The sequence below is a fragment of the Acinonyx jubatus genome, chromosome B4 (genome assembly GCF_027475565.1).
Source record: "Acinonyx jubatus isolate Ajub_Pintada_27869175 chromosome B4, VMU_Ajub_asm_v1.0, whole genome shotgun sequence".
Taxonomy (NCBI): domain Eukaryota; kingdom Metazoa; phylum Chordata; class Mammalia; order Carnivora; family Felidae; genus Acinonyx; species Acinonyx jubatus.
The window spans coordinates 93,158,434-93,174,520 of record NC_069387.1 but is presented as its reverse complement, the minus strand read 5'-3'; the positions used below and the strand labels follow the sequence as shown (position 1 = coordinate 93,174,520).

The window sequence follows — 16,087 nt, the reverse complement described above, 5'->3', positions numbered from 1 at the left end:
TAGATTGTTCATTGTTAGTGTATAAAAATACAATTGATTTTTGTATATTGATCTTGTATTCTGTAACCTTGCTGAATTTATTTTGTCTGACAGATGGGTTTTTTGTTTGCTTTGTTTTTGGTGGATTCTTTAGGAGTTTCTTTATACAAGATCACATGATTTATAAATAGTTTTATGTCTTCCTTTCCAATCTGGCTGTCTTTTTACATTTTTTCCTTACCTAACCGTCCTAGATAGAACTTCCAACATCAAACAGGGGTGGCAAGAGCAGACATCCTTGTCTTATTTCTGATCTTAGGGGGAAAGCTTTCAGTCTTTCACCATTTATTAGCTATTCGTAGCAGCCCTTTATCAAGTTGAGGAAGTTCTCGGCTATTCCTAGTTTTTTTTTTTTTAATCATGAGAGGATTTTGTTAAATGTTTTTTCTGCGTATACTGTAATAATCATGTGATTTCCATCCTTTAGTCTATTAATATGATGTATTAATTATATTGGTTGATTTTAGCATGTTGAACCAACCTTCATTCCTGGAATAAATCCCACTTGATCATGGTATATAATCACAAACTCTTTCAAACAATAGAAGAGGGAACACTTCCCAACTAATTCTATTACCATGATACCAAAGTCAGACAAAGACATCACAAGAAAACTACAGACCAGGGGTGCCTGGGTGGCGCAGTCGGTTAAGCGTCCGACTTCAGCCAGGTCACGATCTCGCGGTCCGTGAGTTCGAGCCCCGCGTCAGGCTCTGGGCTGATGGCTCAGAGCCTGGAGCCTGTTTCCGATTCTGTGTCTCCCTCTCTCTCTGCCCCTCCCCCGTTCATGCTCTGTCTCTCTCTGTCCCAAAAATAAATAAACGTTGAAAAAAAAAAAAAGAAAACTACAGACCAATATACCTGATAAATACAGATGCAAAAATCCTCAACTAAATGCTAGTAAACCAAATAAATCTAGGAACATATAAAAAAAGGATTAAATACCATGACCAAGTTAGGAGAAAGGGGAATGAGTACTAATGTGTATGGGATTCCTTTTGGGAGTGATGAAAATATTCTAAAATAAGATAGTGATAATGATTGCACAGTTTTGTGAATATACTAAAAACTGTACCTGTTGAAAGGGCAAATATCATTTAATGTGAATTACATGACATTAAAAAAAAGAAAGAAAGCTGCTTTCCATCTATTTTCTCGTTTTCCCCTTTCCTACTGCCTAAAAGACAGACATGATCAAATTAGTAAAAGCATCCTAAGAGATTGTAGAGCAACAAGATAGTAGGAACCTGGGTCTTTGGATGACCTTCCACATCCAAAGTCTGGCACAGCCCCATGGATTATGTACAGGCTCAGACATTTACAACAGAAAAAAAGAAAAGAAAAAAGAAAAGAAAAGAAAAGAAAAGAAACTAGTACTTTCTTTAGGTCACTGTGATTAGGTTCCTGTTAAAGCATCCCATCTAATATCCTATCTATTAGGTTGTTTTTACATTTCACTACTATACACAATTCTGCAATGAAATACCCCATATATACATTTCCTTGGATATGTGTTAGAGTTCTTTAGAGTAAATACCCTGAAGTGAAATTGTCAGGTTTTCAGATACGCACAGCTTCAGTTACACTTAATATGTTTGATTATTTCCCTAAGTGGTTGAACCAATTTCCTAGCAATGGGTAAAACTTACCATTTTCTTCAATCCTCACCAACGTTTGGTCATATGAAGCATATTAAGTTTTTCCAAAATGATGGGTGTGAAATGGTGTCCTGTTATTGTTGCCTTCTGAATTTCCCTGAGATTAGTGGAATCGAGCATCTTTTCACATTTATTGATCTTTGAGTTTCCTTTATGAATTGCTTGTACACATCTTTTGCTCATTTTCCCATTATATCATACACCATTGTCTTAATGATTTGTAGACATTTTCATTTTTGTTTATTACTGTTTCGCCATTATCTTGCACTAATATTTAGCTTTACTTCTGCTTAGTTTACAATAATTTTAGTCATATAGAAATTGTTATTTTAATGTGCTTAAATGTGTCACTCTTTCCTCTTATTTGTTTAGTCTCACTTAAGAAAATATTTAAGCCTCTGTCATAAAGATATTTTCCCAAGCTTCCTCCTGAAAGTTTTATAGTTTTCTTTTCATCTTTAGTTTTTCTTCCATTTGGAACTGGATTTTATGAGTGTGAAGTATGTGTCAGATTGTCTTTTTCATGTACAGCTAACTGGCTCATTCTTTCCCTGAAGAATTTTCCACATCTTCTATGTTTTTCAGTAAAATTTAATAATTGCTAATTTAATTTCTCTAAGGATACGCTCTTTACCATTTCACTTTTAAAATTTGTCAAGGTTTATTTTATGACCCTGAATATGACGTTTTTGTAAATATTACATGAGCACTTAAAATAGTGTACACCTTGCTACAACTTAATATACTATTCTATATGTCAGTAGTCAGTCATTAAACATGTTATTTAAATCTATCATATATGTGTCAATATTACTTTTGTCTGATTGTTTATTAGTCACAGAGGTGTGTTAAAATCTCTCACTCTCATGATAGACTTGTGTATTTCTCCATTGAGGTGTTTTATTTTTTTAATGTATTTTGAGGCTGTATTTTTAGGTATATCCCAATATAGAATTGCTATATTACATTGAATTTTTTTATAATTACAAAGTGTCCCTCCTTTTTATCTAGTAACAAATTTTTGCTTCAAAGTCTACTATATTTCATATAATACAGATACTCCAGCTTTTCTTTTCCTGTTTTGGTTGATGTTTGCATGTATATTTTCCCATCTTTTAACTTTCAACCTTTCTGTGTCCTTATATTCTATGTGTGACTCTTGAAAACAGCATATATTTGGGTTTGTTTGTTTTTTTCCAGTCTACAATCTCTGTCTTTTAAATGGAAGTTAATCCACTTACATTTAATATAATTACTTATAAATTGGCATTTAAATCTATCTTATTATTTTTTTGTTGGTGTTCTACTTGTCTACATTTCTTTTTCTCTTTCTCCTTGCCTTCTTTTGGACTGTTTGCTTTATATTATTTCATCTTCCCCACCTATTTATACATTCTTTTACTTTACAAATTCTTGAACTTCAACATAGAACTACTAAGTCAGAAACTGGGGTGGAGTTTATGATTCAGTGGGCCTAAGATGAGACTTGAGAATGTGAATTTCTAGCAAATTCACAGTGCTCAGCATGGAGCCCGATGCAAGGCTTGAGATCATGACCTGAGCCAAAATCAAGAGTCAGATGTTCAACCAACTGAGCCACCCAAGCACGCCAAAATACTGAATCGTGATTACTCACCTACTCAAAAACTTTCCTTGGCTTCTGTGTTAGATTTCTGTTGTTGTAACAGAAACTTAATGGCTTAAACAACACAAATTTATTATCTTAAAATTCTAGTGGTCAGAATTCTCAAATGGGTCTCACCAAACTGGGGCTGTATTCTCTTCTAGATTCTCTAAGGGATAATCTATTTTCTTGCCTTTTCCCGCTTCCTTGGAAAAGAAGGCTGCCTACATTCCTTGGCTCATGACCCACTTCTGTACTCAAAGTTAGCAATGCCTGGTTGAGTCTTTCTCATATTGCATCACTCTGACCACCTCTTTCACATTACAGGAGGCTTTTGATTACCCTAGGCCCACCAGAATAATCTGCATATTTTAATGTCAACTGATAAACTACCTTAATTTCCTCTGGAGCTTTAATTCCTCCTTGCCAGGTAACATAAGATACTCACAGATTCTGGGGATTAAGATGTGGACATCTTGGGGGCACCTGGGTGGCTCAGTTGGTTTAGCATTTGACTTTGGCTCAGATCATGATCTCATGGGTTCATGAGTTTGAGACCCAGGTTGGGCTCTGTGCTGACAGCTCAGAGCCTGGAACCTGCTTCATATCTGTGTCTCCCTCTCTCTCTGCTCCTTCCTCACTCACTCTCTGTCTCCCTCAAAGATAAATAAACATTAAAAAAAATATTAAAAAAAAAAAGATGTGGACATCTTGGTGGGGGGAGGGGAGCATTATTCTTCCTATCATGGTTTCCCAATGTCACCAAACCCAATTCCACATTATTGATCCCAGTTTACTCTCCCACCTTAGCCCTAAGACTCTGTTCTTTGTAACTGTGTTCCAACCACATGGTCTATCTGATGATTCCCCAACATAGCCTGCACTCACACAGCTTTGCTTCTGGCATTTTCTCTTCCTTGATGTTCTCTTCATTCCTCCCTACTTTTTCTCCCAAGATGAAAATCCTATTCATTCTCAAATTTTCATAGCAAATGTTTCGTTTCCCATGAAGCTTTTCTCTCCTAATCTTTCCTCTCTAGTGTTTGTACTTTCCTGTAGAACTTACATTACACTTCCTTTGATAGTTATTTGTGTTATTTCCCCTGCCGGAGAATGAACTCATTGAGGGCAGAAACGTATGGATTCATCCTCACTTGTATGTCTGTTAGACATATCTAAGACTAACCCCTTGTCTTCCATTCACACTCCTCCCAAACTACTCTTCTCTAGTTTTCCCATCTAGTAAAATCACCTCCCTTCACCCAGCTGGACTTACCACAAACTGCTGAGTCATCTTTGACCAGTCCATCAGTGAACTTCACCAATGCTCACCCCTGATCTAAGTCACCATCATCATTTGCCCGCCCTACTAGACTCCTTGTTTTCAATCCTGCCCCTGCATCTCTCACCTTGCACAAGTGAGCATGTGCATATGCATGTACACACACAAATACACACAAATTCTATTCTCAATCCAGCATCCAGAAGGATCATCTACATTTTTCAGAAGTTTAAGTCTGATTATATCTCAGTCCTGCTTAATGTCAGACAGCTTACCATCATACACAGAACAGAATCCAAAGGTCTTACAATGTTCTGTAAGGTCTAACCCCACCTCCCACTGTTTCACGTCTTGCTCACTGTAGTCCAGCCTTATTGTCATCCTTACTGGTCCTCACATTAGCCTGGCAGCCACTTGCCCTGGGGCCTCTGCACTTACTGTGCCCTCAGCCTGTGAAACACTCTTTCTCAAGACAGCTATATGATTGACTCTTTTCTGTCCTCTATGCCTCTATTCATCCCCTCATGCTCTTTGGTCTCTGTACAAATGTCACTTAACCACTGTGTGCAAAAGGGCAGCCCTTCATTTCTTCCACCAGTCTGTATCCTTATGCTGCCTGAATTTTCTTTACACCTTTACCATTACATGACATTACATTATAAGTCTATTTCTTGTCTGTCAGCATCTACCAAAACATAAACTTCAGACTTTATTTTGATCTCTATTCTAGTCTCAGAACCTGGAAGCATGCATTGCACAGAGGAGGCATTTAACAAATATTTGTTAAATGAATAAACTTATCTTTGTATGTCCTTGTTTCTTCTTTTTTTTTTTTTTTTAGTTTATTTATTTATTTTTGAGAGAGAGAGGTGAGTGTGTGTGTGCAAGCATTGGAGCAGGGCAGTAAGAGAGGACAAAGAGAATCCCAAGCACAGAGCCTGATATGGGGCTCAAACTCTCGAATCATAAGATTACAACGTGAGGTGAAATCAAGAGTTGGACGCTTAACCAACTGAGCCACTCAGGCATCCCTGTATGTCCTTATTTCCTGCCCAGTCCTTTGATCACAAGATGCTAAGACGTACTCCTGTTTCTTGCTCCATCCTTTGATCACAGAAGCTAAGCAAGTATTGGAGGAATTGGATTTTACGTACTTGCCAAGTTATTTAATATAATCACCAGAGGAAAAAACCACAGCAAGCCATCCTTATCATAGAGAAATAAAGATTGTAGAGAAATCGTCACAATCCAGTTTAGCCTTTGATTACTTAGTTTTGATGTGATGGACCTCCCTAGAGCACAAAGTGTATCATACTGAACATTTATTTCTAGGATGCAGTTCAGAAATCAACCCCAGGAGACCACACTGTCTGCACAGGATGTGTGACTGGGGGGCAGGGGACGGGGCTTTGGGACATACCAGTGTGGTTGTGAAGGATACCAAGGGAACCGTAAGCTGCGAGGAACACAGTTAGGGACATTCAGTTTCAGAGGATACACTCAAAAGTCTAAAGTTTTTCTTCTCTTCAGTGAATTTCTCTCACTTTCACAGTACTATTCTTAGGAATAGACTTTTTCCCTTTGTGTCTAGGTTTTTCAGACCAGAGAACAACAACAACAACAACAACAACAAACCTCAAAACAAAAATAAAACACATAGCTTCTAATCACTCACTCTCTCTTATTGCACAAACAAGAGTTTTAAAAATTCATCTTTTCTCTGCCACCCAATGTATATATTGATGTGAGAGCAAATGTCTGGAACTGCATTAAGTTCATTTAAGCTAACCCAATTTTAAATGACCATTTCGACACTAATGTTAAATGATCCTCTTCTTTTCCTTCAGAATTTCCTTGGGTCCGTCCTTTTATGCCAGTTCCCTATATTCAGTAGGATCAGTAACATCTTTTAACCTAAAAACACAAGTATTAATCACAATGGATCCTTTCGGTTCTTATTTTACTTTTCTTGCACAACAGATGAGTATGTTTTCTAATCAGTAATTTTTGACTCTGTCTACACATTAGAGTCACTTGCAGAACTTTTTAAAAAACACCAACTCTCAGGACTCTCCCAAGACCAAGTCCAAATCTCTAAGGGTGAGACCCAAGCATAAGAATTTCTTTGTAAAGTTTCCCTAATGATTTTTTTTTTTTTTGAGAGAGAGAGAGAGAGAGAGAGAGCGAGCGCCCACGAGCAGGGCTGGGGCAGAGGGAGAGAGAGAATCTTAAGCAGGTTACATGCCCAGCGCAGAACCCAATGCGGGGCTTGATCTCAAGACTGTGAGATCATGACCTGAGCTTAAATCAAGAGTCCAATGCTTAAGGGACTGAGCTACCCTGGAGCCCCTCCCCCAGTGATTCTAATGTGCAGCCAAGGTTAAGAACCAAAGCTCTTAGCACACACAACTGCTAGCCCCTCAGAAACAATGCAGTGATGGGAATAGCACCCAGAGGGAGCATATCCCACATTTAGATTTGACTATGGTTAAATCACAGAGCAGGTCATTGCCCTATGTGTAACTAGTAGACTTGAATACTATATTATATGACCGGATAGAGTGATTACCCTTGACAATATGGATATGATTCAAACCATAAATAAGCTGAAGAACACTTAAAGATATCTTAGACAGGACTAGTCAAAGGTCACATGTGTTCATACTATCTTCTTTGGTAGTCTATGGCTAAAGAAGTTATACATGTGCAATATTCTTTCCCTTTCCCTGCCTTTTACTATAATTAATGCAGCAAACTCAAGGGAGGGGTGGGGGAAAGTCCTTGTTCTTTTTCTTTCTAAGAAGTGATTTCCTAAAAATGGTTTCTTGTGGGGAGTGGGTCCTGAAGAAGAGAAGGTTGAAGGTGATTAGGATCCTTGGCACTGAAGGGAATCCAGACATTCTACAGAGGGACTGGGTGGGGAACCCAGGCCTTCGATAATCAGGTGATGCAAGGCAAAGAAAAGACCTAGGCACCCAAGAGGCGTCAGGAATGAGCAAAGGGGCCTGCCTACTTCTAAGGGCACTGAGGACTCATTCTGCTTAGGTACCGGGTTCTGGCACAATATCAGTTATGTTGAATTTTTCCATCACTAATCACTTACAAGAATTGTACTTTAATTGTCCAAAAGTAGAAAGGTGACTGCAAAAGAACAAACTTATGTTCTATAAAGGCCACAATGTAATCATAATTTGGATAAAGATGTGTACTGGTCTGGCTAAGGAAGCCTTGACTAAAATCACTGGGCTGTTGCTCATCATTTGTGTGTGTGTGTGTGTGTGTGTGTGTGTGACATAAATATCTTTCTCCAGTTCTGTCATTTCTTGAATACTTTATAAAACGTCATTTTGTTCAGACACTTCTTCAAAACAATTGTTGCTGGAATCTGAACTGGCACTGGAAGAAAATAGATTATTTGCAACAAAGAGAGAGAGAGAGAGAGAGAGAGATAAAATTGTAGTATTACATAAAGCATTATGACTGCTTCCAACTGATTTTAAAATCTATGTCCTAATGATCCCAATTTACTTTTTCTGCCAGATCCTTCAAAATTGCCTGGAAATTACAAGCAGGCTTTTTGCAGTAAATTCTAACTTCTCAATGTCTTGATCAGATATTAGCCATTTATTGGTATATGTGTATATAATTTATTATTAGTGCCTGAACCACTATCTTAAACTAATTAGCAGTGTTTCACCAATTATAGCAATGCCTCCTAAATGGTGAACTACCATATAATTTCTAAATCACTATTACTGCTTGGCACCTTCTTTTATATTAATGGTTTAATCCTGAAGAAAAAAAAAAAAGTGATGTTTCTAAAACCCTAAGGTTTCTTTTGAAGTTACTGAGGTTTAAGCAGATTAACTTATATTTGTTTTCCAGAGTGTGCTTCTTCAGGACACTGATTATACCTTATCTAAATCTGTACTTTTATATTTATTTATATTCACTTCTTATATATTATCTTCATTTTTAAGGTAAATGAATACACGTTTGTCAGCAGGAGCATCTTTTTTAAAGAGAAGTCATTTTGTAAAGGAATTCCTTTTTTTTTAAATTTCCCCAATTCAAGAATTTACTGTTTGTTTAAGGAAACAAGACCCTGAGTTTTACTGCAGAGAAATGGTACGTTTGCTTTAAGTACTCTTAAAATGCTAATATAATTGTTTTTCCCTTTCGGATTAATATATCTTGTCACATTTAACAAAAAGTTTTCCTGTGTACACAAGACTCATTCCCTTTTGTTTTTCTCCTGGATTTTCGAGCAGAGCCCTCACCAAGAGGGAAAATGACAGTAACGTTAAAGAAGAAACACACTTTCACTCGATAGTTAAGCGACAAGCATGGTAAAAACAGACCAAGAGAAGATAAGAAAGAAGATCCTTCTTGCAGAACCAGGCGCACTACAAAGCTCAATTAGTTCACAGACTGAGGCCACTGCTTTTTATAAGTTTTTTCTCTCCACTGGGAACAGTTTTCTGAGTCTCCCTCTCTCGGCTATCCATCCCTCGAGTCCTAACCAGGTTTTTTCTTTATTGCTTGAGAGAAAGTTGCCAGGGAAGGAATATTCGGTACAAATCACGAAGGGTTTTCTATTTTCAGTAAGTTTTACCGTTCTCCAGATGGCTCCCGATCGTCCCTAGACACACAGAGTCACTAGGCTTCCTCCCGACCCTTCTGAGAATCTGTTTCGTGAAAACCAGGAGCTCTCTGTAAACCCCGGAAACAGACTTGTTCGGAATTTCACATGTGATTTCCACGTCGTCTGTTGACCCTCCACATTGCTGCCCAACTTAAAAACGTCTGTTTAGAGTTAAAGGGCAAGGAACCCTCCAACATCTTCCAAGGGGCCCAAAGATCTCGAGCTCCCAAAGCCAGTGCTTGACGCGGCCCGTGGGAGCTCAGACCTTGACCGAGCGCCCGAGTAGGTGGATCCCTGCTACCCACTGGCTTTAACAGGAGGAAAAGTAACTTTCCGCTCCTTGCACGTCTCCAAAGTCCGACCTGTAGGCGCCGGACTGAGCTGGGCCAAGGTCTCAAAATCTGAGACAAGAGAGATGTGTAAAGAAAGCCTCAGGGCATTACCGGTCGCCGCGCACGAACCCCGGGCCCCCGGACTCCCGGCTGTGCTCACTGCGGGTCCAACGCCCCGTCGCCTCCTAGGGACGCGAGCAAAAAGACACTCCGAGCCCGCCCCGCGCGGCGTCTGACACCGAGGCTCCCCCAAGCTTCAAGACCTCCGCAGGAGCCAGGCATCCCTCGCGGGGCGTCCTTACCTTGGGGTTGGTCAGGAGCTGGTGCTCGTCGCTGTGCAGCAGCGCCCTGGAGTTGGACTCGGAGTTGTTCACGTAGACCTGGACGCAGGGGTACTGCGAGGTGCCCCTGCAGTCGGCGCCACAGGTGAAGGTGCACTCAAAGACCTCGCCGATCTGCTGCACCGACAGCACCGTGCAGTTGGCCGCCGTGGCTTGCAGATCCTGCAGCGCGGGACTGAGCCAGCAGAAGCCGAAGATAAAGAGCGACACGACGCCAGAAATGATGAGAAACAAGCCGAGCCGGATGCTCTTGTCCTCGGCTTCCGTGTACTCGTAAGCCACCCGGAGCTTCGCCATCGCCCCCCACTCCCGGCGGCTGGCGCGCTCCCCCCGCCCCCTCCCGCCCCCGGCGCCCAGCCCGACTGCCTCGGGCGGGAGGAGCCGCCGCCGCCGCCGCCGCCGCGCAACAGCAGGGGAGTGGGCGGCGAGGGGGAGCGCGCGAGAACAAAGGGGCCGAGGCCGGCGACGCCCCCGGCGGCGGCAGCGCCCCCCGCCCCACCCCCCCCAGCCCCGCCGCCAGCCGGGCCCCGGAGGCTCGCGGTGCGACCGCTGCTTCAGAGCCTCCTGCACCCTCGGGCGCGAGGAGCGCACGGGCGGCTCCTGCCTCCAGCGCCCCCTGCCAGCCTCCGCCCCCGCGCTCTCCCCGCCTCCCCCACCCCGCCTCCTCTCGCCCGGTGTCTCCCCGTCTCCATCGCCTGCTGGCCGCTGCCCCGCCGGCTCTCCGGGCAGCTGCCCCGAGGGCAGGCGCGGCTGGGCTGGGCCGAGCCCCGGGGCTCCCCCGAGCGGGAGGCGGCTCCGCCCGGCCCCACCCGCCGCCGACCGGGGCCTTCCCGCCCCGCCCGCCGCGGAGGCGTCTCCCGTGGGCGAGGGGCGGGCGAGCACCGCGGTGGGGGGCGGCGGCGGGCGCTTGAGATCCTCTTTAAATCCCCCTTGGAGGGACGTCTGAGATGAAAGCTGAGGATCGATCGAGCTTCACCCGAGTGAAAGTTAAAAACAGAAACGGAAAACAGGGAGCGAGGGCGTAGTGCGAGTGGAGCGGCGGGAATCTTGAACTCCGAACGGGGATTGGCCAGTCAGCAGGGAGAGCGAGCCAGCGGCCAGGCGGCCGGCGCTCCGGGGAAACGCGCAGCCCGGCCAGGCTGGTGGGGAGGAGGTCCCCGGGCGAGGGGCGTGCGCTGGGTGCGCCCCGGGGAGACCGGGCCACATGTTCCCGGGCCGGGGCGGGCGCGCGGACCCGCAGTCGGCGGGGCGGGGGACGCCCTCCCCTTCCACGCCCAGCGAGCGCTGAAACTGTGCGGCCGAAGAGTCCTAGCTCTCCCCACCGCCTCGGCGCGGGCCCGCGCACCCCCGCCCCGGCCCCCAGCACGCCCCGAGGGCGCCAGGATGGGAGTGGAACGGGCAAATTCAGGGGTTTGCTGTGGAGGCATCGCGCGTGGGACAGCAGCCTGCGACTGGCGAGACCAAGGAAACTCAATGCCGGGGTGCTGGCTGGACCTAGCGGAAACTTAGGTCTCCGGCAGCCAGGTGAACCCCAACTCGATTTGCCCCGAGGCTGGGGCTGCGTAGGGACCGAAGGAAACAGCCTTGCAGCCCTGGATGGAGACACCACTTTCCCCATCAGGACGGTCCCCTCGCTCCCGGACTCCCGAGAACAGAATCCTTTCTGTTGTTTCCTTCCTTAGGAACCTTGCCACCCTTGGCCCACCACGGAATTTGTAGAGGAACTAACTACCCAGGAGCGGTGTATGAGGCGACAGCGGCGTGCAGACCCGCTTTGGGACAGGTACCGTTTCTAGAGCTGCATTCTGCTGTCTTCATTCTTGCAGTTGCTCCTTCTACCCCCTCCTCTTCTGTGCATACTTTCGGCTTCTATTCTTTTCATGACCTTTTTTTTTTTTTAAAGATTATCTTTTTCCAAGCCACGCTTCTATCATATCAAACTTGAGAACTATCTCGACCTACATTTTGAAGAATCAAAATGTTCACTTCTTTGCAAAGCATGTAAACATATCTTTCTTGATTTGCAAGTCCCAAATGGGTATACTCTTAATTAAATTCAGTTATGTTTCTGATGAATGTGGAAACACCAAATCATGGAATTCTTGACTTCTCTTTCTTGGATTTCAAATGTTAGCTACGTAACTGGTATTAAGTATCTTTCAACTGCAGTTCTGATATGTTACTTTGAAGTACTCATTCCTTTATGTGGTAGGTAACAGTATTTCCAAGCAAGGAGAAAAACAAGTTTAAATTACAGGAAGACCCTAAGTGTTTTTCTGAAAAAATTAAGACGATACAGGGTTTGGAAGATTTCCAAATCAGGAAGACACCTTGTACTTAATACCTTTCAAGTTTTGAGAGAATAGATTTCCTTCTTTCTTACCTAAGAAGTATGTGATTTTCTGCCCTTTCTGTTGGCATGAAGACAATTGTTGGTGATTACATTATCCGAAAGGGAAAATGAGTTTAATCATTGAAGCAACTTAACCTGAGATCACAGATCTTTGGCCTCAATCTTTTTCCTACTGCAGGTTATAAACATCTTCCTTTTCAAGAACGCTCAAGCCAGTCTAAGATCTGAGGCACCGGTGAGGAGATAACAACAGCCAATTATCCTACCTTGGTATGCTGAGCAACTTAACCTTGAAGCAGAATTAACTCTTATCAGTGGTCTTATTAGTGGCCTTAAAACACAGGGATGGGGATGCTCAAAGATAATTTAGTAAGTATGATTAATTTTTCAATGATTCCAGAGCTCAAAGAGTTCTGTAAGTGAACCCTCTGCCCCAAAACTGAAGATGGTTTTCATGTATCAGAAAATTCTGCCTTAATTTAACCTAAATTCTTAAGGGCTTTTAAACCCATTTTCCTCCCAAGTTCTGCATTAAGTCACTCTCCTTCCTTATAATTAAAATGTTTGCAGAAACTGTTGCCATCTAGCCTTCTGTTCTTTAAACATTTACTTTTCTCCCTTATTTCCTATTTTTAAGTCAGCTTTGCTGTTCTTCTGAACCCTTTCATTATCTTCATGTCTTTCTTACTGAAAGTCAAACATATCAAAAGACTTCCCACATTAAATAAATTTCTGTTTTATCTTTAATGGAACACTGTGTTTGTTATTAGTTTCATTCAGTTGACTTGGAGCTGCCGCATCTCATTTCTAACATTCAGTAAGGCAGGCCCTCAGTTTCAGAAAATGAGTCACCATCGACTCTCTAAGTTAGAGTAGTGGTAACAACCCTTGGGAAAAAGATGCTAAGCTCTGAAGTGACTTGGCATCTTGTTTCTGTGGAGGGCAGAGGCAGCACAGATTTTAATAAAAGCTAGTTCTTTGCCTGGTTCGCCACCAATTAAAAGACTACAAATGTGATACACAGAACCAGACCAACTTATTTGCTGTACGTCATTGTCTGCAGCAATGTTTTCAGGAGAATCATGGTCAAGCCTTGATGTTCTTTTCAAAAGAAAAATAAAACCTATCTAAGCAAGAACATTAAAACCATTGTTATTCATAATTTGTTCTCTTCAGTATTCACAGAAGTCCTGTGACTAATGTTAAAGCTGCAATATACAATTCCACATGTATACATACCTTTATTAAAAGATTTCAAAAAGAATTATCATAAGGAGAGCTTTGGTATCCTAGAGTAGAGAGGAATTTAGAGCATATTGGGAAAATGTTTATACACTGTTTTAAAAATTGGCACATTGTGAAGTTTTTCAACAACAAACTGCTACTATACATTTCTTAAATAACTAAAGTACATAGAACAGAAAATTAATATTGTATCATCACCTTTTTTCATTAAAATTCACCTTTTGGATGGGTTTTAGATGTTTGCAACTAGAATAATTAGGTAAGAAACAAATGAAAGCATGAATGATCCAACAAAGAACACTATATAGAAAATTTTATCTTTTCATTCAGTTTATGCAATTGACAATTTTGTTGTAGAAAACTGTTTCTGCTTTATTTAGTCTTGACTTAAATGACTTACAGTTGAACTAAGTAAGTCATTTCCAGCTTGCCGATATCAAGAAACTAACTTTCTTGCCATGCTTCATGGTGAATGTTAAATATTAGTCTCAGAATTTTGAATTCAAAATTTCCTGGGAAGCCACTATTTTTCTAATTTTTGTTTTTTCCTGTCCATAAGTTTTACCTACTATATTGAACATATAATTTTTGAGAACACTACTTACTATTTTCTATATTTATAATCATATTAAAACAGGAAGGGATCTTAAGTATCACCTAATTCAACATTAAGCAGGAAAGGATGCTCCCAAAGACTGTATTTTGTTTGAAGTAGCAGAGAATGATTATTAAAGTATTTTTTAAGTTCAGATTTGTTTGCGTATAGCCTTTATGTTTGCCATTGAGAAAGGGAAGCAAAAAGCACAATCACTTCATATTAGTACATTCGTAACACAGAAGTGTAGCTAGATTTCCTAAATTCTTATCATCTGTTATCTTTCATGTTAATGGGAGTGAACTTCTATGGGAGATAATATATACACATATGTAGTAAAAAGGAAAGAAGCTTTGGAACTAGAAAGCAAGAAGCTAAGCGGTTTTGGTCCCAACATTTAATAGTAAATAATTTGACATAAATAATTCATGTCCTTAGATTGTTTCCTCCTCCTCTTGTGAAAGGGTTGGACTAGAAGATTCTTGATTTTGATTTTTATTCCAAATTGACTTTGTTCTTGCCTTGTTCTTCAGAAATTTGGCTATTGCTATCTAACAGTACATAGTCAAGTCAAAAGGTCTTTTAATAATTCCAAAACATGGAGAGCATCTCCTAGCACAGTGGCTAACAGAGACAGCATTTGTCTTTGGAAAAATGGGCCTACATCTACTGAGTACCTAATATAAACAAATGCCCTAATTTAATCTTCCCATGAGATGAAGAGGGAACGAGGGATCCAGTAAAGCTACACATATACTGACAGTGCCAGATTACAAGGCCCATTTTCTGCTATACTCTGAAACATCTAAGAAATTTCTGTATTTAGTAAAAAATGTAGGTAATACCAATGGATTTAAAATGTGCATACTTACATTTGAGTAGAGTTAGGCTTGATCAAATCCCTCCTGTGAAACCTATGAAGGGAGACGTGGGTAGCGGATGGAGGATCTAGTGATTTAACCAGCTCCTCCAATTTAATCTCGCTCTGAATCACTTGCGTTGAAAATAGCTCTTTTTTAGATGCATAGCAAATATAAGTAGTACGGCTTTATGTAGAAGAGGAAGATTAAGTGTAATATTTAGGTTTCAGATAAGCTTGTTAGTAATTGAAGCTAGATTCAAAGTAGAAGTAAAACACAAGGAACAACTGGATGTTAATAAAACACTAGTTCTAGGGTAGAAGAGCCTGCCCTCCTCTTACTGCAGGAAATCATCTAATATTTCCAATAGCTTTCTTGCCTTTGCTTGGACATTTCCAGTGATGAAACATTCATGAACTCCTAATGCTGCCCATTTGATCTTTGGACCTTTAAAAATATATATGAAGTAGCACTTTCTTGCAAATTGAAATCTGCCTTGCCATAATATCCATGTAAAGGTTTTTTATTTGCCCTCGGGTGTTATGTAAGTAAGATAAAGATAATCTGCTTTATGAAAATTTCATTCAGAGGCACCTGGCTGGCTCAGTTGGTAGAGCATGCTACTTCGGATCTCAGGATCAGGATCCTGAGTTCAGGCCCCACTATTGGGCATAGAGTTTACTTTAAAACCAAAACAAAAAACCCCAAATGATCTCACTTCAGATGTGGGAAGACAACTATCCTCTTTCCTTCTAGGCCTTTTCTTCTTTGCTAATCTTCAGTTTCTTCAGTATTTCCTTTGGTTAATGGTTTAGAAGACTAGGACTGTGTCCTTACCCTCAAATGCTAAAGAAAGGAAAAAAAAAATTCAAAGTTGGAAAGGATACCTAGTTTTAACATTCTCTAAAACAAAAGTCTACATCTTTCTTTTCCATGCTATCCAACCTACAAACACTTCTAGGATGATAGATTTTGTTGTTCGTTAATTAACAACATCATTGCAAATGCAGAGAGAAGCTGGGAAAATGATTTTGGTTCATCTTAATTAGACAGAATCTGGATTCCCAATAGTGATGTGCAAGTCAACTAATATTCAAATATTAAATCATTTAG

General features: G+C 41.4%; 2 protein-coding genes across 2 annotated transcripts in view; one reads left to right on the top strand and one right to left on the bottom strand.

Moving 5' to 3' along the window:
* KCNMB4 (potassium calcium-activated channel subfamily M regulatory beta subunit 4) overlaps positions 1 to 10,395 on the bottom strand; it is a 62,798-nt gene extending 52,403 nt beyond the window's left edge. Inside the window, exon 1 of the mRNA XM_015063657.3 lies at positions 9,883 to 10,395. Within this exon, the coding sequence (XP_014919143.2) occupies positions 9,883 to 10,218 (336 nt within the window). The 5' untranslated portion in view covers positions 10,219 to 10,395. The remainder of the gene's footprint in view (positions 1 to 9,882) is intronic.
* Positions 10,396 to 10,868: 473 nt separating this feature from the next.
* LOC106967375 (uncharacterized) lies at positions 10,869 to 15,530 on the top strand. Its single transcript, XM_027070324.2, has 4 exons — positions 10,869 to 10,901; positions 10,947 to 11,445; positions 11,604 to 11,704; positions 12,453 to 15,530. The coding sequence occupies exons 1-4, from the start codon at positions 10,869 to 10,871 to the stop codon at positions 12,519 to 12,521; spliced, it is 702 nt and encodes a 233-aa protein (XP_026926125.1). The 3' UTR covers positions 12,522 to 15,530.
* Positions 15,531 to 16,087: the final 557 nt, after the last annotated feature.